This window comes from Pundamilia nyererei, unplaced genomic scaffold (genome assembly GCF_000239375.1).
Source record: "Pundamilia nyererei isolate P.nyererei 1_Seehausen unplaced genomic scaffold, PunNye1.0 scaffold00069, whole genome shotgun sequence".
NCBI classification, from domain to species: Eukaryota; Metazoa; Chordata; class Actinopteri; order Cichliformes; family Cichlidae; genus Pundamilia; species Pundamilia nyererei.
In genome coordinates, this window is record NW_005187470.1 from 1,493,351 (window position 1) to 1,512,934 (window position 19,584).

The 19,584-nt window shown below is 39.9% G+C and overlaps 2 protein-coding genes across 2 annotated transcripts in view; both read right to left on the reverse strand.

Annotated features, from left to right (window-relative positions):
- The window catches only part of LOC102197018 (SPARC (osteonectin), cwcv and kazal like domains proteoglycan 2), a 42,794-nt gene extending 28,344 nt beyond the window's left edge, over positions 1 to 14,450 (reverse strand). The window contains exon 1 of the mRNA XM_005736437.1: positions 14,171 to 14,450. Coding sequence (XP_005736494.1) covers positions 14,171 to 14,347 — 177 coding nt within the window. The 5' untranslated portion in view covers positions 14,348 to 14,450. The remainder of the gene's footprint in view (positions 1 to 14,170) is intronic.
- A 3,061-nt stretch (positions 14,451 to 17,511) lies between these two features.
- ascc1 (activating signal cointegrator 1 complex subunit 1) overlaps positions 17,512 to 19,584 on the reverse strand; it is a 15,062-nt gene continuing 12,989 nt past the window's right edge. The window contains exon 10 of the mRNA XM_005736440.1: positions 17,512 to 17,797. The gene's annotated coding sequence lies outside the window, so the exon portion shown is untranslated. The remainder of the gene's footprint in view (positions 17,798 to 19,584) is intronic.

The window sequence follows — 19,584 nt, forward strand, 5'->3', positions numbered from 1 at the left end:
GTCTTGATTGCGGCAAAATACCAGGGCATTATGGGATTAAGTCGCAGCCCAGCAACACAGAGCTGGATCAAATTGATCATCTGAGCCGGAGTGCTCGGGGGGCCTGCAGGCGAAGGACGCGTATTGTTTCACAAGGTAAGACGCCTGCCTGCAATGCAGTACAGTACAGAGCACAATCTGCAGCCATCTCTACACACTGAAGGGCACGTCTCTTTTCCCGAGCCACAAAAGAAAAAAAAGGCAAGTGCCAAGCGTGCATCCATCTGAAACGCTCGCACGGTGCTGCTGAAATGCAGAAGTAATAAGGATGAGTGAGGAGAGGAGATCAGCTCGTGCAGATGAATGCAGATAATTTAACCAACCGGCAAAAACATTTTCTAGTTTATTTATAGCAAAAATAAAGGAGACTTATTTCAACCCTGAAACAAAAGTCTGAAAAACATTAAGAGCTTCTCCCGTCGGCTAATAAGATGAAAATTTCAGGAAGTTGCATCACAGAAATAAACCTTTTCTTCTCAGGAGCCCTTTAGCTGTGGTCTCAAATCACTGATGAAGTGACACATCAAACACTGGTCAGGCTCAGTTTTCTGCAGTAGAGGCTCCATGGTTGAATCAAGGCACTGCATGCTCTGAGAGATGCAGTAATTGGAGAGGAGGAGGAGAGCACAGATGCAGGAAAATGGATTCTGTTGGGCCCCACTGCTGAGCCAAGCAGAACCCCAGAACAGTCTCTGCATCATCTTATCGCTCCTTCCACCCCATTTGCAAAACAAAGAAGCAGAAAGAGAAGAGGCGAGCCTTCAGGTTGAGCTCCACACACATATGCCCCAGGGAGCTTGCAGCTTATGCAGGGCCGTCTTTCCTGTGCTGAGCTATGCTGCTTCTGCATACAATATTAGCAGAAAAAACCCATAATAAGACGAGCTGAAGCATGCGGCTCCACAGAGACCAAAATATCTAAAGCCAGTGAGCTATTTTCACTTTGTAGTAGGTAGACTCATCGGTATTGATTGGCAAACACAAAAAGTTATCAGCATACATAAACAGATGAATGAGCTTAAATTTTGTTTGGTCCTGGCACCCTAACTTTACCACGGGAGCTTAAATCAATATTGGATGTGGGGGAGGCTAAGAAAATAAATTCCATGCCAATAAACTCTGAAAACCCGACTTTTTTGTCTGGAGGAATAAAACATGCCTTGCAGCTTTCACTACTTAAAATACAAGCTTTTCATTGATTTGGACATTTTCAAGGATTAAGCAACAGTTTTGAGGAGAAAATTCAACCCTGCGTCTTTTAGTTTAATCCTCGGAAATTGTATGATATGCATTTCCAGATACAGTATCTCTCTTTATGTCCCAGAAGATTTTTTTTAAAGTGTATTATCAGTAGAAGAATTACTATTCCAAAGACTCCATGACTTTCCCTATCATTTACAGTGTTTTTACAGTAGTTTACTTGAAATACTTTTTTAGTCTTAAGTTAATATATCAAACTGCTTTTTCCTGGCTGTCTAAACATATTCACTGTTGCTTTAGAGGTTAGGTTAAGTACAATCCAGGGAGGTAAGTGAGCAATGCTGTTTAGCCTTTAAGAAATATGTGAAAAAATGAAAATTCCATAGGAAAAGTATAGCCCATCTACAACAACCTCCACAGCTCTGTCTATTCTGTGCATGCATGTGATCATTTTTCATCACTATTAGTACTGGCTGTGGTTTGTTGGCTTGCTGACTACCTTAATCCAACCAGCAGGACCTGAACAACCATCAGTGACCACAAAGCAGAATAATCTGAATTTAAGCTGGTAACATTAGTGCTGACTCAGAGGTTTTGAGCCAGGTTAACACGCTCACGAGCATACCAAATGTGTATTGACGTGCAGCTGAAAATAGACTTCAATAAACAGCTGTTACAAGCTACAGCGCTCAGGTGTTTTAGGAGTGAAATGATGGAATGCTATCTTGTTTTAGAAGATTTATGTCTTTAAAACAAACCAGTGGGATTGGAGCTGAGTGAAACTGACTGACTAGGAAAGTCAGAATGTAAGAAGAGGCAAACAAACATTTTTGCACACAGAAAAAAAAAATACCGACATAATTTTCTTTTACTTGGACGGATATGCAGTAGCCAAAAATCTGTGTAAAGCTTTTTTTTATGCTGTACTGAGCAGCTGTGCAATCATTTGAGTGGACTGTAATGCACTGTCAGCATGTGTGTTCTGCAAACCTCTAAGAAAACTGTGATTACAATATACTTTTTATTACCATCTATCTTTGCCTGTGATTATTACTTTATTTGCCGTCTCCGAATTTTTAACAACTGTGCCTTCCGTTTGAAATAATTTGGGTCCGCTGACAAGTATGCTGAAGCTGCAGAACTCTTTTATAACTCTAAGTTTACAAATCAGCAGCATGGTTAAGAGAAGATAATTATGATAAGCATTCCTGTTGAAATGCCACGGGGATCTGCAGGGGTAGCTAAGTTAAATATGCTAGCTGGCTGATTACATTTAATTCCCCCCCGTCTGCCATGGCAATGAGAACAAATTGGGTTGTTGGGGCTGCTGATAGTACTAATCTCTGCAATGGCAATGGGATATTACAGTAAAACAGGAAGGCACATTGAGATGTCGCGTTATGGCTGTAGGAAGGACTACATCACGCTATAAATGAGATTCTGCTGGGTTCTTTCAACTGAGAAAAAAGCTATTAGTGCTTTAGCTCATTTCTCTATCCCTGCTATATGATTTGCTTGATTAAGGTCATTTCAATATGACTTTGTAGTGTATATCTATTACCCCGCCAACTCAATGAATTAACAGTCTCTGTCTTTCTCACACACACCAACAAATACATCTTCCAAAAGCCACACATACTAAATACAGCTTGAATATAGAAGGGATCGTAGGCCTTGCAAGCATGTCCTTGACACCTCTCTGTGGCTCGGCTCTCTTTGCTCCCCAGTATGGCTCCGGGGCAGTCAACCCCATCTCGTCCAACATGAAAATAAAACATACGCAAGACAGCAAAAGAAGCAGATTCTCTCCAGGCAAGAGCATGTCCTCTACGTTTTTGTAGCTGCCTGGCCTAATTGTAAAATACTTGCCCTGCTGTTTCAACAGTGAATGATTTGTGGCCTAAAGCAAAGAATCTATCAATGCCAGGTTGAACCTGAGAACCTTGCATTATTACACCCATTGTTACTGAACATAAGCAATACAGCTGTGTTTGCTTGGAGCATGTGTTTAGTGCAGCATGGACCTAGGCAATTCATAACAATAATGGGGTGGCCCCAAACACACATCTATAAAAATATATTAACAAAAAAAACACCGTAGGCAGACCTAAATATATTCAGGACAACACTTTTCAGTAGCCCTAATGTATTTTTTCCTATCTAATGTATGCACTGTTATTTGTGTAGGCTTTTTTCCCCCCAGGTTTAGTACAATACACAGAAATAACAGGTCCCACTACTGCATTCTTACTGGAGAGTGTTTTCAGCAGGTGAAGCGATCCAAAGTGTTTACGTTGTGTACAATAAGATTTGTTCAAATAAAAAGAGAGGGATCTTATTGTAGTTTACTGGCGGATGAACTTCCCGGAGACAAATGCCAACCTCATCATTTATTTTGTCTGCGAGGACATGCATTATATTTTATTTGTCCAGCTTTTATACGGCTAGTGTTTAAAGCTATTATACAATTCAAAGTGAGCGGCCACAGTGAGTGTGTTTTTAAATAGACAGTAAACTGGTTATCATGTGATCTAAAGTACAGACAGTCTTTGGGATATTGGATCTGTGGTATTTTAATCCTTGTATGTATTATTAACTAGTAATAACTAGTAGCCCGGCTATAATTATTGTAGTTTTACATTTTCCCATCTGACACTTGACTCTAGTTGTGGTTGTCAAGATAGGTGGAAGTGAGAAATATAGAAAAGCATGCAAAAGTATATTACTTCCATTCTCTAGCTATAGGGGAACAGCTATAAAATGAAATATTAAGTAACACCACTAGAGATTGTACTTACTGAAAACAAACACATGACAACCACCTGTTAGTACAACTAACTGTAACAAAAACAAATTACTTGCCAGATAATTCCGACGAAAACACTCCAAAAAGGCGTAAACAACCCAAATGCATTCAAGAAGTGTGACTCAAACTACCTGAAGTGCCATTTGGCAGACAGCTAGATACTATAGCCGCCTGTATCAGTATACAGCTGTCATTTAAAGCATCAACACCATTAATCCAGCCTTAATACAATTTAAATGGGATTCATACAAAACAAAATAGTCAGCAAAAGAGAAAACAAATGTGTTGCTAAGCTGTAAACCTTTTTAATTTCTGCTTCAAGCTGTGAATTTTAACATGTGATTCGGAAGCTAGTTTCCAGTGAATATGTGAGGAACTGCATTTTTTCTACTTAAACTCTGGCTGCATTTTTTCAGCTACTGAGACTCCTGTTTGCTGAAAGTGTAAAATTAATAATACTCATGTCCCTGAAAACACGAGTCAATGGGTTTTAGTGAATTGAGATCTTGCAAAAAGCACTGAAGTGTCAATTATCTTTTTCCAAACTAAAGATATAACTGAATAAAAATGATCTCTGGGGAGGATCTCACATTAGATACACATTGAACAAAAACACAGCCATTTCCATCAGAAACAAATTACCTGTTAAAATCATGCAGGGTCTAGTTTTGATTTTCTTTTCTTTTTAAATTTGTTTCCCTTTGTTGCTTAATTTTAAGTTTTCCTTTTTGTTTGTGATCCTGGCTACCAGCATAGCTGCAGGGATGGCAATGTTATGCTCAAGGACTCATAGTTGGTCCACAGCTCAGATATATGGAGTCAATTTTTGTGAGCAATTACAGATTCCTGATGATTATTAAACAGATTAAACAGTTTGGAGTAATAATTATTGGATAGATTGCCATCAAATTTAGGAAAAACTTCATTCTCCCCTTGTGAAAAGCAATAGTGACTTTTCATAATCATTATTATTATTAATATTATTATTATTATTATTATTATTAACTCTATGATTTTTCCCAGACTTTCACATTTTGCTATAGACTCGAGAAAAGCAGTGGTATCAGACTTTTTCTTCTTCTTCTTCTTTTGGCTAAAAATTGATCATTGGTTGAATTTTGGGTGTGCCGCCCTGCCTGCCATGAGAGAAGACAGACACACAAGCAGAGTGGCAGCATTCGTCGCTCTGTGAGCAGCAGGCATAGAGGAGCTTCACCAGTACAGAGACAACTCTCAGGCAGATGCCACTATAAATAATGCATGAACAATAGAGCCAGCAGAAGAACCTTGGAACAACTAATTATTCAGCCCGACATTTCAGCAGCTCACAGCGAAGTTAATAGCTAAAAAAGATGGAATTCAGGCCATGATCGCTGCTGATGTGAGTTAACACTGACGTTGTAGGAACAGCCAAGCTCCATTATGAGACACATTAATCTACACCTAACACAACAAGTTGCTTTCTCTTGCTCATGCTAAAACAAAACTAAAATGCATGTTTGGACTGTTCAGAAGATCTTTATGAAAAAGCAAATGTCTTTCTCTTGCTACCCAGTGATAAGTGCTCCTCCATAAGAGCAACTACAAAAAAAGCACTCTTTCCACTCAATTAAGAATCACCAACGGTGGTGCTCCTCCTACTATGAGTCGAATCTGAGTAGCCCCAAACACTCGCAGCAAACCTCGGCACCGGTAAAAGACATGCATGGTAATCACAAGAGGACAAAAAGGCATCTCATTCCACCACTTCTGCCATTTTGATCTCATTAGTGTGCAACGAGAAAAAAAACACAGATAGCTGATGTGATAGGCTGATCAGATTCACAGCAGAGGAAATACGGATAACTATTAGCTCGTTTAACGTTTATGGTTTGTCTCATCTTAATTTTCAACCCTCGCTCTGTCGTTCACTTTTAACTGGAAATAGGCCTCATTATCATATTTCCAGCAATTGCATACTGTTTTCTTCCTCTAATTTTTCATATCCGTAATTACATTGGCTGTTAGCGCAGGAGCATAAATCCTGTGGGAGGCTAATAAATGGCTGAGGTTGATGACAGGAGCAGAAAAAACCCACAGCTGGCAGTGTGTCTTTGAGCTAAGTAAAGGAGCTCAGTGTCTCCGTGATGAAACAGCATCATGTTTGCCGTTCATACGCAGAAAAAACAGGGTGAGCCCTGGACTTGCATTTATCAGAACCCTCACTTTGGAGCTGTGCTGATGTAGGATCAGCGGCCGACTCATTGGCTTCGCAGAATGACTTTAATCTGTGAATGAAGCATTAGTTTGTTTGCTGCAGCAGCACAATTAGTAGTCAAACACTGGTTTTCACAAGCCATTAGTGACTCCAGAGGGATTATGCTAGGCAGCACCACCTTAGCTTTGTTGCGGCCTGTCACAAAATAGATGAAGATAAATATGAAGACTTGGCCCATGGCCAGATCCAGCTGCTAAATGGGCAAATCTGGCTCAGTGGACAGTAATGTATGAGCGTTGACGAGAAGCAAGCATTGTGTCGCAGAACATTATGAGCGTTTTCGCACCTGTGCTGTTTAGTCGGTTTAAATCAAACTCTGTGGACGTGTAATCGCACTTCGAACGTGAACAAACTACAGTTTGGCTGGCTGTCGAGATTTATTCTGACCCCTCACATGTGTTATACTCTGAGTTTGCATTGATAAACTCTGGGAGGAGGTACAGGGTGCCCTAATTTATGTCTAACCGCCATAAATATTGTTTTGCTTCTCTGTCAGTTAAACTGATAAATAATCAGCTTGTGACTGAATGACAGAGAAGGGGAGAGGTGCTTGAGGTTAATTGTTTTTTTAATTATTCATTAATTGTTACTTATTCCAAGGTCTGTGTGCCCATTTAGGGTTTTTGTCTTCATTTGTGTCGATGTTTGAGTTTCTAGATGCTGCAGATGTCGTAGTCCTTCAGTCCTCCTGGTACTCCTGCCAATTTTTCTCACTCTCCACCTCTCTCTCTCTGCTTGTGTGTGTGTATGTGTTGTGAATGGTATGGTAGGATAATTGAGAGAATCTCCCACTAAACATCAGGTTGGCATATTTTCTATTTCAATTATTGGATGCTTTTGTGTTTTTGTGTGAGATAGAGGCCACACCTATGTGGGAGTGGAGATTTCACTCTAGTCCAGCTGCCAGCTATTTGGAGTTAGTTGATTAGTGATGATTTCAGCCCTTCTCTATAAAGGGTAGAGAAAACAGGAAGGAACGGTGTGTGTTGTAACACATTACCTTTTAGAAGCAGGATCCTCTTGGTCCCCACTCTCCGACATGGCAACATGACATCAACTCACCTGCTCCTTATCTGGTGATCAGTCGGCTCCCTTCAAATACTGAGGACATCCCATCAGTCGGTGCTCGAGCATTAAACGAATCACAGTCCGTGTGTACGCACCTCTCACCATTCTCTCTTCTGTCCAGGAGCCTGCACTGTTTTCCTTGAGGAGGATTTGTGCATTTGAGTTGGAAAGAGAGAAGTCTATTTTGCTATCGAGTCTAAAGATGAAGTGGAATCTATCGGACAGTCGGCTAGGATACTGTACATAGAGACCCTGGATGTTTTCCCTTTTTTAAAATACAATGTAAATAGTTTTTTTTCTTCACATCACTGTCAATAAATTGACCGATCTGCATTCTGGGTCTTTGATTGAGTCCTGCCTGCTCTCAGAGTATGACAGTATGATTTTCACCTATGGACGACAATAAAGTTATCTTATTTTAAAAAGCTACAAATGTAAAAAATCATCAACTGATTCAGACTAGATTAAACAAAGTTGGGGGGGAAACACCATAAGAGTGGGTCATAAGCTAATTCATCCTGATCAGCTCTTTGAATCTTAATCACATGGAGTAAGGTAGTTAACCCAAGAAGCTATGCAACAGCTATTTGAATTATTGCAGGAGACTGCCTGAATATGGAATAAAACAAGTATTAGTTTATGCAGTGCAAAAAGTAACGCTCAGCCACAACCCCAGGAGATTTACTGATCTTATTGCTAACCAGCTGATGGCTCATATCATACCCTTTTAGGCATCCTGTTTGTAAATCTCATATGTGGCAAGCTATTCAAGTTGCTTTGCCTGGTCTACATTTGCTGCCCACCTGCAAACCGCTTTGCAACCCTCCGACTGCAAAACATTTGCCACCATTGCTCCAAAAGGGAAGATGGCATGTATAATGTGCTGATTATTTTTTTCAGTTTGATTAGTTGATTGATTAATTGTTTGGTTTATTAAGTCTCATAAAGGCACTTTTGAAGTCTAATCAAATGTCAAATGAACAGCTTGAACTAATTGTGTGGATTAAAACTTGAGCTTGAAACTTGTAACTAACAAACACACTGCCAGGTGTGTCTGACGAACCATCACTTGAGCTCATTGCATGTCTACATCTAAACACACTGCATTTATAAATAATAAACAGATTTTTAATAATAAAAGAAATTATTTTTGCTGCCCTGAAGCTCGAGCTGGTTCGGTTTATAAAACACTGTTGTTCTCCCTTTCTACAGGCATTCCTTAATGAATATTGAAAATGTAGATTTAAGCACGCTGAGAGGCTTGGGTAAAATTGGAGTAGCACTTGCAGTTATCTAATTATTGCTCTTATCACTGTAGTAAATCAAATGAATTTCTAGCCAACAATAAAGCTAATGATCCCTCATATTTTTCTTCACTGTGACCACCTTAATAACCAAAAGAACCGAAGAGCCGTTTACCTTAAAAAAAATGTGGCAATTTAGCCTCATTAAAAACAAAGCTGGCAGTAGAGCAGGTGCAAACTTTAAACAGCCCTCTGTGGTTGGCTGAAAGGCTGCATGGCTACTTAATGAGGTCCCTCTCTGCACTGCTCAGAGAGATGTAAGGAATCTGGCTGGGAATGAACAGCGCAGTATTGTTCACGCGAGTGATGGCCTGAGCTCCCACTGAGCAGATTCATCCGAATGCACCAGAATGCAAAGTGAAACTTGTGTTGCGATGAAGAAATACGACAAGTGCTCAAAGACTTCTTTTTTTTTAATCGAAGCTGTGGGCTAATTAAGCTGTGCGCCGTCATTTGCAACCTGTTCTCCTGCTTTGTGTGGCTGAATTTGTGCGAATCTGAGGGCAGGGGAGATTTGATATCTTGACACCAGCAGGATGTCATGATTACAGCTTCGACATTGACGCCTGTCATAAAGGAGCTTGTATAACATCCTGTGTATACCTTCTACATCTGCTGCTCTTATTGTTCTTCCTTTCAACGTTTCCTCATTATATCCCCATGCTGGTCCAATTGAAACACCACCCACCACTTGGTTTATAAAGCCCACATGGTGACCCCCGTCCTCCCCACTCTGTTTCATTTTATTTCGATGCAGGAATGAATATTCCTGTTTGCTGTTTTCACACCTCCTGTTTGCCAAGACAGCTAGTAAACAAATACAGCCCCTTCGTGTTTCAGATGGTACGTCTTAGTGCCCGACAGAGCAGAGAATAGTCTCCTCTGAGTAGAACCAAGCCAACTTGGCTGCTTACAGTATCTCCTCCTGTGCTGTGGTTGAATTTACCTTCATTTTTTTTTTTTTTGGATGAGGTGCCTCTATACAAATGTATGAAGAGGGTTGAATGAGCAAGGGCTCAAGCCATCCCTATGCGATTATGCACACCCCCATCTGCTAAGAGCTTAGCTAAGAAATAGCCATGGTCAGCAACAATAGGAGGGCCCTAAGTATACCAAGAAAATATCCCCACATCATTACACTACCACCAGCAACCTGAACTGTGCCATCCAAATTAACTCATCAGACCAAGCAACCTTTTTCCAATTTTCTCCTATTGACCAATTCTGGTGAGCCCATGTGAACTGTAGCCTTCCTCTCAGTTATAGGCAGTCTGGCTATTTTCTTCTAAGCTGTCGCCGCAACAAGAAAACTGCTGCTCATTGGATCTTTTTTTCCCCAGATCATTCTCTGTAATCCCCAGAGATTGTTGTGTGGGAAAATCCCAGGAGTGGAAATACTCAGACCAGCCTGTCAGCCACCAACAGCCATGCTACATTTAAAGCTGCTTAAATCACCTTTCTTACCCTGTTTGAACATGTTGGCCATGGTTATTTTCCTAAATGATTTGACTGTTGAGTTGTTGCCATGTGTTTGGATTACTAGATAACTTTATTAACGAGCAGTTGAACATATATACCTAATAAAGTGACCGGTGAATGTGTAAGTGAATGTTGATGAAGACTAGCTGCTTAAACAACTAAATGACTGAATTATTCAGGAATCATTAAGGAAGCATTCCACTAATTTTATTCTGTTTTCTATTTTTCAGTTTGCTCAACATTCTACTTGGATTGTTCCACTGAGGATTTGGCAAAAGGGATGTTTGTATATTTAAATAATAATGACAATGAAGTAAAGAAAAAAACAAAACAAAAATAGGATTGAGAATTTTTATCATCGAGTCTTTAATTTAATTACACCCAAATAGTCAAATTAAAGCTTCTCAAATGAAAATAAAGTGTCTCACATCACTGCAACATTAACATCTTTTACTTTTGAGATTAAATTAAATGTTCTGCATGTTTATATTTTGAACTCAAGGAAAGGGGCTTGTGAAAAGTAAATGCAAACTTGCTTTCTACAGTGGACTTGCACTTCAGAGTGAGAAATAATAAAACAGCTGTCACTGCTGTGCTGAAAAAATGTTTCTACACTGAAAGATTCATCAGGAATACATAAAGAATCTGACCTTTAAGCAGAATCAACAATCACACCGATATCAATGAAATCTTATCATTGTCCTTCCCTAAATGTCATGAACCTTTTTCCCAATGGCCTTATGCTAGAGACAATAATAGACACTATATACTCCTTGTAGAGTATACTCTATACTGCTGGTTTTCAAACCTGTTTCTGGAATACCCTACCCACAGCCAAAAAAAGGTTCATGCCCCATATCCCACAATTTGCACGACTCATTAACCATAAAAAGGATCCAAGTTAAACTGCAGTGAAATAAAGGTCAGCACAGTAGCATCTGCAAACTCCAAACTGTTTTTTTTCCCCTTGTAAATACTCTCCATTCAACCCAGTTTCAATCGATATTTTTCTCCTCGTGGTCCATTCCCCGCTAGTAGGGCCTGCTCTACGGTTTGAGAACCACTGGAGTGAGCCTTAGCTGTAAGGCATTCACCAATCTTTTGCTACACAATCTTTTACTGAACTAAACTCAAGCTAAACTCAAATGGATTGAAGAAGACTCTCATGTCAAATCTTTTCTGCACACTGTGGCTGGACGTGCTGCTAACTGCCCACAGAGAGGCCCCATATCGCTCTGTTCACCCTATCTGTCACTCAAACGCTGATCCAATCTAACAGGAGAGCCGAACTCCTCCAAACACCCGTGGAGATAATATTTAAATCTGCATGAAAGCACAAATTTGCGATTCAATTACAAATTCTCTCCAGTCGGACACATTCCTGCACGTCACCAGACATGGTCAGAGGTGCTGAAGCTTCTCTCTCTGGCAGACTCTGATAAGACTATGTGTCTGAGGTGATATTTCTCAGCAGTGAGATCAAACAGCTGTCCGGTTGTCAAGGTAGAGGCCTGGATCTAAGCGTTGCTAACCAACTCATCCTCAGAGATCTCGTGCATCCTGATTTATGCCATGTGTTCAGTCTTTTGGCAGTGACTATTGCAACCATGTGGCACACCCAGCGTCATAGCCTCCTGACCCTTTATAAGCGAACTGTCTCCCCCAGTGCCCACGTATCCCTCTCTTGGCTGCAGATGTTTTAATATCAACCTTCCTATTTATATCACTGAGGGAGGATTTAATATTAGAAACACATCAGAGTGTAACACAAGACAATTCACAGCAACAACACAAAGTGCAGCGATTCAGACCATCCACAGCACTGAATCAATCAATCAACAGCTGTAAAACTGTCTTAACCTTTATAGAGACAGGATTTACTTATTTTTAGCTAGTGATCTGAGTGTTGTGCACATCCTCCCTTCGTTCAACATGTCTGCCCTGATTATATATGCTCTGACCAGTTATTATTGCCAGGGACTGAAATTGAAACCAGGTTCCAGTTGCCAAATTGTTCCACATAGTCCAAACCCTTGGAACTGTACGCCTCCAAGATCAATCAGTTCCAATAGAAATGCTGCCATATTTTTCTAACACAACAGTATTGCAAAATAATTCCACTGAACTCAAAGAAGTTGAGCCTATGCATGCATTTGTGCCTTTTTTCCTATCATCACAGCTAATAAACCTAAAAGAGGCCTGTAATGGCCTGCTTTTTTCCCAGGCAACAGACAACTGATCAGGAATCAATAGGAGAATCAATAAAGCATCTGACCTATAAGCAGAATCAATATTGGCTTGAGTGTCAGCATTTGTCCTTAATCACCACCAGTCACGGTGGGTGGGATTTGTAATTTGGTGATGAAAGAAAGAACTAATATTGTCAAATGGGTAATCAGTCAATGGGTAATCAATGCTGGTATGTACCAGTTGTGGATACTGGGATGGGATAAAGTTAGATAGAATCCAACTTTCTATTTCAGCTTCAAAAAGCAACACACAAAAATAAAAAATATACATTTGTGAAAGCACCATCATCACTGTCATCATTCCACCCAGTCCTCCTCAGTTAAAATGAGACCTTCATCATTACCCACCAACATTAAAACGACTTTCTCATCCTGAGCTTTCAAATATTTAATGGAACAAAAGACAGAAGAATTTGCCCACTATAAGGATCTGGATTGGTTCACACCTGTCTGCTTTGTGGTTTACAACAAGATAGCTGTTCTTATCATATCTCTTTGTATCAGTGTATTGTTGGCAGTGGTGGAAATAAATAAGCACAAATCTGATTTACAGGAAGCTGCACTACTGTGATGAAGAGCCTGCATTTATCAGGTGCATCATTTGTTGATGTTAAAAGGTTTCACAGCAGGATTTCGTGAAAATGTAGACCTATCCCGTCACAAAAAATATATGTGTCAAGATGTACCATTACTGGTGTGGTTGCTTGGACCATATACACAAAATGTATATGGTTGCTGTAACCTTACTCAGTTTAGGCCTATGTTCGTGATTAATATTTTAATCTACAAAATTCCAAAACAGTTCTCTGAAATTTGTGGAAATCTAAGGCACTATCTTCAAATAGTATTTATTTTGGTCCTTATAAAAAGCATATTTGTTTAGCTGCAATCTGCAAATGGTGTTTTTGCTTTAAAAAGGTTTTTTTGTTTTTTTACCAATCATGGAGTTCCAGCTTTATTAACAATGTGACTAAATTTTGGCCTTCAAAATTTAGATATTTTAAATTTCATCACTTATTTTCCAGCTTTAGGGAGTATTACTCTTGAGCATTGGCCATGCTTGTTTTTTTAATATTTGATATTTTCTATTTATGATTTATTGACAACACAGGAGATGGCTTGCTGTGCGTCTTTTCAGTCTGAAAGCCCAGGAAGACTCCTACCTGTGAGCCCTACATTTACAATATGGCAGATCAATGGGAATTCATGAATAGAGATACGGTTCAGAGTATCACAGTTACCCAGAAGGAGCTTGGAAATAGCTTTTGAGACCATATGTCGTAGATTTCCTTTGGGTTTTACCGTATTCACTTGCATTCACTTGCAAGACGGTCCATAGACGAAAAGTGTCAGTTTTAACCGCAGGTATACGCAATAAAATAGTTGGCATCCCCCCTTTATTAAAAAAGCAATAAATGTATAACATCGAATAAGATAAAAAATGAAAAAGAAGAAGAGTGAAATGAATCTGAATGGTTTGATGATCGATACACGCACACGGACACACGCGCATTCATTCGGACCTCAGTCTAAGCTTAAATTCTAGCATCCTGTGTAAATACTTTCATTTCTCAAAGTATTTCTCATGCACAAACTGATAAAACTGGGTATACGTGCACTTCGGGTTGACAGTTAACTGTGCGCAAAAATCACCTGAGAAACCAGCCTGCGCTTTCTCCACAGGGAACACCTCTGAAAGCCCAGTATAGGAAGAGCTAAAGACACGACAACGCATGCTTGTGTTAATTACACCAAATACAACACTCACGTCTCTGAAGCGATTCCAGTGTTTGATCTTACGGCTGTACTGGGAGATGGTTGACAGCCATTGCTCATCTTCCATGAAATTCCCGGCTTTTCCTGCCTCTTTCCCACTTTTCACGTCCACCTGGAGCGAGACGCCCACCAGCAGACACAGGCAAGCAATGACTCTCACAGCCACCATGGTGCTCGGGCAGTGTGGTCTGGGATGTATCCTCTTGCTACTGCTGCTGCTCCTGCCGCTGTCCTCCAGCCAATGAGCCACATACGAGACTGCTGCTGCTGCCTCAACAGACTGAATGGAAATGAGAGAGAGAAAGAGAGAGAGAGGGAGGGAGGGAGGGAGGGAGAGAGGGAGGGAGAAGGAGAGTTAAAGGGGAGATTAGATCCTGCGCTAATCATTTATTTGTGCTCACTTTGAATCATTATTTCAGCGTCTTGTTGTTGTTGTTTGATTTACTTTTTCAGCCCACACACAAACACACACTCACACACTCAGAAATCCTAACAGTCACACTGTAAATGAATCATACAAGTAGAATAAATGTTTTCTGGAAGAATGCCATTTAGCCTACGCCTACAGCTGGGTTCAGACAGTGAAAAGGAAATGAGAGGAAAATTGCTGCAATTTAGTTGATATCATAAGGAATTAGTGCCCACAACATGGTTCCTCGGACTACCAGTGGTCACTGAAGAGTCCCAAAAGGCCTCATATCAACCGAGGTTTCATTTATGTTAAAATTAGCACCGGGAGAGGATGCCAATGTCAGAATCATATATTATCTCACTCTAAAATGTGACATCAGATATAAATGGACTCAAAACAATGCTTATTGTATTATATTGGCTGTGTCATTACAGAAAATTTCATGATTCGCCACTTGTTCCCTTTTCCCAAAACCTGAATGTGATGTTTTCAAGTTTATTAAATGTTGACTTGTGAAGGTGCTAGTAAGCGGTGCCGGGTATCCCTCTTTTCAGTTAACTGGCAGAATGAAGACTGGTGCCATTGTTTTTATCTAACTCTCTGACAAGAACAAATGAAGGAAGCAATCATCACAGCGTAACACACAGTCATTTAAACATCAGGGATCTCAGCCTGTCCACCTAGAAAGCTTAAACCTCTGTGAATCAATTTCATCTGCTTTGATGCAAATGAAAGTGACAAGAAGTGTAGTGAACAGGCCTTTGAGTGAAACAGTTTGTCTTGGCTATGCTTTGTTTAAAACTTGCCTCTAACTGGCTGCCCATTGCAGACAGAAGGTTAAAACAGCAAATGGGTGGTGCTTCTGTGCAGAGATGACCATATAAGATACAACCACAATCTCAGACTAAGATGACTCAGATACATGGACAATGAGCATAAACCAGTTTGCAGACGAGCCTGGGCCTTTGCTAGCTATGGCAGGTTGGTAATACAGTACACTGGAAATTTAACATTTCTTTGAACTGTGTTGAGTAAACTCTCAACCGTTATTGAGTAATGTAACAATTTGTGCTGCCAAAGGGATTTTATGAAGTTATGAGTTAGCGTACTTATATACTTTATATACCTTCAGCAACACATGGGAAACACTAGCTGCCTCATTATTGTGTTGTGCATACGGTATATAGATTTCCTAGTAGCTTAATCTATAATTATAAATCAGCCTTTCTGATGTTGAAATGCTGAGACTTTCATTGGTTTGACAGCCTGCACCAAATGATGTTGTAAAGATGGACTGTGGAACGAAACAAGTTTAAATGTGTTGCGTTGCGGCTTTTATCCCCCATTCTTTATGACCTCTAGTTCTGCTGTAGCTGCACATCATCTTAAGTCTATCCACGTTATTCCTGCTGCTGCCTAAACTCTGCATGCCCTCTCCTCCTTCGCTCCCTCTGCTGTGCATCCCATCCCCATGAAGATAAACCTAATCCAGCCCTCTGCTCAGACTCATTTATGTTTAAGATTACCAATATTGTCCGTGGCTGAGTAGCCAGGGGGCAGGATCACATTTCTGGGATGCTGCTTAGCAGGCCAAACCAACTCTGACATTGCCATCAAAATAGTTGATGTGGCAGTCGCAGGCTTTCCTGACTGTGCAGAGCTCGCGAACTGCGATGCAAGGGCAACAGGAGAAATGTCCCACAGTGCCAGCCTGCTGCGCACATCAGGAATACAAGGTGGTGGACATGATGTATTAATCAAGAGGTCGTCATTACTCACTTCTGGATGAATGTGCTGCAGATTAATGGTTACACAGCTGATCTGGGTCACCTAGAATTATTTAAAGACTCTATTCTGCTTTGCACCATTAGCTTTTAAAGATTTGTTTTTAATTTAAGAGGTTATTTGGAAGCATCTCTTTGGATCCTTGCAAAGGAAGTCTCCTATGGGAATCTTCAATGTGAATGAAAGGGAAAAAAACAAATAGAAAACATGCTGATGAGAGCTGTTCATTGGTTCAGATAACAGGCTTTAGGGAAAAGACTCCAAAGAGCCTTATTTTATTTATTTTAATTGCAGACAGTTCTTAAGAGTGCTGCTCTTCTATATACGAGTAGCAACACAGGGTCCGAGTGTTTTTACTTCTCTGAAAATCAAATACTTAGAAACATGTCTTACTCAGATGTGAAGAAACACCTCAGATTATCATGTTAATTAACTCAAAGTGTCATGCTCTCACACCCTTCTGTGGCCAAGAAATATTTATTGCTGTTGGATGTTTTATAGTCATTTTTGATGACAAGAGGCACTTTAAAATAAATATACCAACCAAGAAGACAATGCTGTATGTATATAAACCCTTTTATGTTATTCAGAGCCATCAACACATGACCGAATCACATCTATTACAGCCTTTCACAGAACAGAGCTCACGGTAAAGTAGACTACAATGCTCTTTAATGTGCTTAACATGACAATATTCATGCTCATTTAACCAAAACTTGTATAATCACACATATCAAAAAGCACAATGTGAAGCCTCTTGCATCTTAAACATAAAAGCAGCTCCATGCAACTTGTTTAACATCTTCTTCTACACATCAAGAGTCACGCTGTGGAAGAGTGCCTTTAATTGTAAAGGGATTAGCTGATGGCATTGGTTCCTCCTGCTCCTCTAGGCAGATAAACCATATCAATCCTCCACCGAGTGTAATCAGTCTACACAAAAGGAGCAGAGGGACGGGAAGCTTCATTTGAATATCAGGCAAGACTCCATGCAGCAAAAAACTTGAAGGCTTCCTTATCTGTTAATATTTCCCATCCACAAATGTAAACAACGCGTCTCTTTTCTGTCTCACAAACAGCTTGTGAAGCTCAACAGGAGCTTTGGACCTTATCACAGATAAGGTCATTGGTTATAAGTGATGTAACCGCTCTGTAAAGATCACTTCAGGAATTTCTGGTACACAACAATTCATTTCAGAAGGCAATGGTTGGATGGAAAAGACATTTGTTTATTCCTGACAAATCAAAACAGAATATACAGCACGAGAAAACAACCAAAATCCCAATTTTCCAAATGAGTTCAACATAAGATTCAGGAAAGATGCTGTAACGTCGTGTCCGTGTCCAGCTGTCAGGAAAGAACTTCTTCATCAGCGAGCATTTCTTAACATTTCCAATCCTGCTGTTGTGTTCATCAAAGACCTGCAACACATAATCAGAGATGAATTTTGTACTTTAAAGCACCACCAGGGCTGCAACTGACCATTATGTTCATCTAAAAATTAGTCTGCTGATTTTCTTTCATTACTTGCTTATAAATTCTCAGATGTCTTGAGCCACCTTTTAAAGTCTTTTTATTTTCCTAAGAAAATGGGAGAAGCAACTTTTTAAAATGTGTCCAAGCGTACATACAATTTCAACAAGCTTGAAAGTCAGTATTTGGTATGATTGTTTGATTAAACTATTTTCTGCATTTATAAATCCATTCATCCGTACAGCCTGACAATGATAGAGCCTCCACTGTGTTTTAAGGATGGCTCTACACGCTCAGTGTTGTACTTCCATGTATGGCGATGACGATTTGAAGCAAAAATTTTAAATATGGATGTGTCACTTAGCAAGACCTGTTGCCACTGGCAACACAATGGCTTCTTGACAGCCACTTTCACTGACATCTTCTCCGATGAGATTTTGGCAAACAGGGTCAGATGCACCTCTCAGGTCCTGTGTCAGGTCTTTGCTGGATCTTTTCCAGTTTCTTAAGGACATGAGTTTTGGATACTGTTCATCTGCTCTAGATTGTTATATAGACCTGCCACTTCTTTTCCACCCTCCACTTGTCCAGTTTCCTTAAATTGCTTAAGGACTCACTGCACATCATGCTGAGATACGGCAGGTTTTCAGTTAATAGCACTTTGGGAGTGACCTTGTTGGTGCAAAAACTGTCTGCCTGTCAAACTGTGTTACCTTTGGCATTTGTTGATTCAATTAAAGAAATTCTGTATTTTTATTGCCAAGTTGTCTGTTATGTGTGGACAATACAGGCTCATCCCTTGAATGAATTGCTCTTTTACCCTTGAATGATTCATAAGTGAGCATTAAGTTGCTTAAAAAGCAGCCGATGTCCAAAGAAAAACTTTGAAAGACCTTCCGAGATCCTGGAGAACCCTTGCTCACGACCACTTTAAAAAAAAACAAACAAGATAGTTCTCCTTGGAAGCAAAATATAAAGAAATGATGGGTGGTCCAAGACTTTTGCACACTACTGTACAGGTGACTTTCTAAGTCAGTTACTTCATGCCCATATGCAATTATGCAATACAAATGTACAGAAAATAAAAATAAAAAAGGGACCCTAACAGCACAGTAAAGGGCATTAAGGCATGAAATATTGATAAAGTAACAAACTACTTGTTTTCTTACAAAGGTCCCCTCTGTGGTTGTTTTTGTGTGTGTGTATGAATTGTGTATGTCCAGTTGGAGGTACCCAACGACACGGTGAAGAAGAAAAAAAAAGCAAATAGCCTGTAAACAGGATCATGGACAGGAAATCCCATCAAAAGAAGATATTTTGAGAAAATAAACCACACGGGGAGACATTTAATAAGTAATCCTTAGTGACTTACAGCTGTAAGTAGAGCTGCTATAAATGTGTATAGATTTAATTCAATAGGATTCAAACTGGGTCACTCAGCTATTAAAAGTGCAAAGTTAGTTGAGAGCAGTCTGACAGCAGTTTGCCTTTTCCTGGCAAGTACTGAAAGCTGCTGTTTTCCACTGCAGGCAGCTGCTGCAGAGGTGGAAGAGAGTGTAGCACCTTTTTCAATTAAACGTGCACAATAAACAGAAGATGGCAAATACTCTGAACTGTGACACGCTCGGTCTCAGTACAGGGTTTCATTTTTACTCAGTATTATTAAGCTTATACCGGCTATTATAAATAACAAATCCCCATCAGCTGCACTTTTATATACTAACAGTAAAAAAAA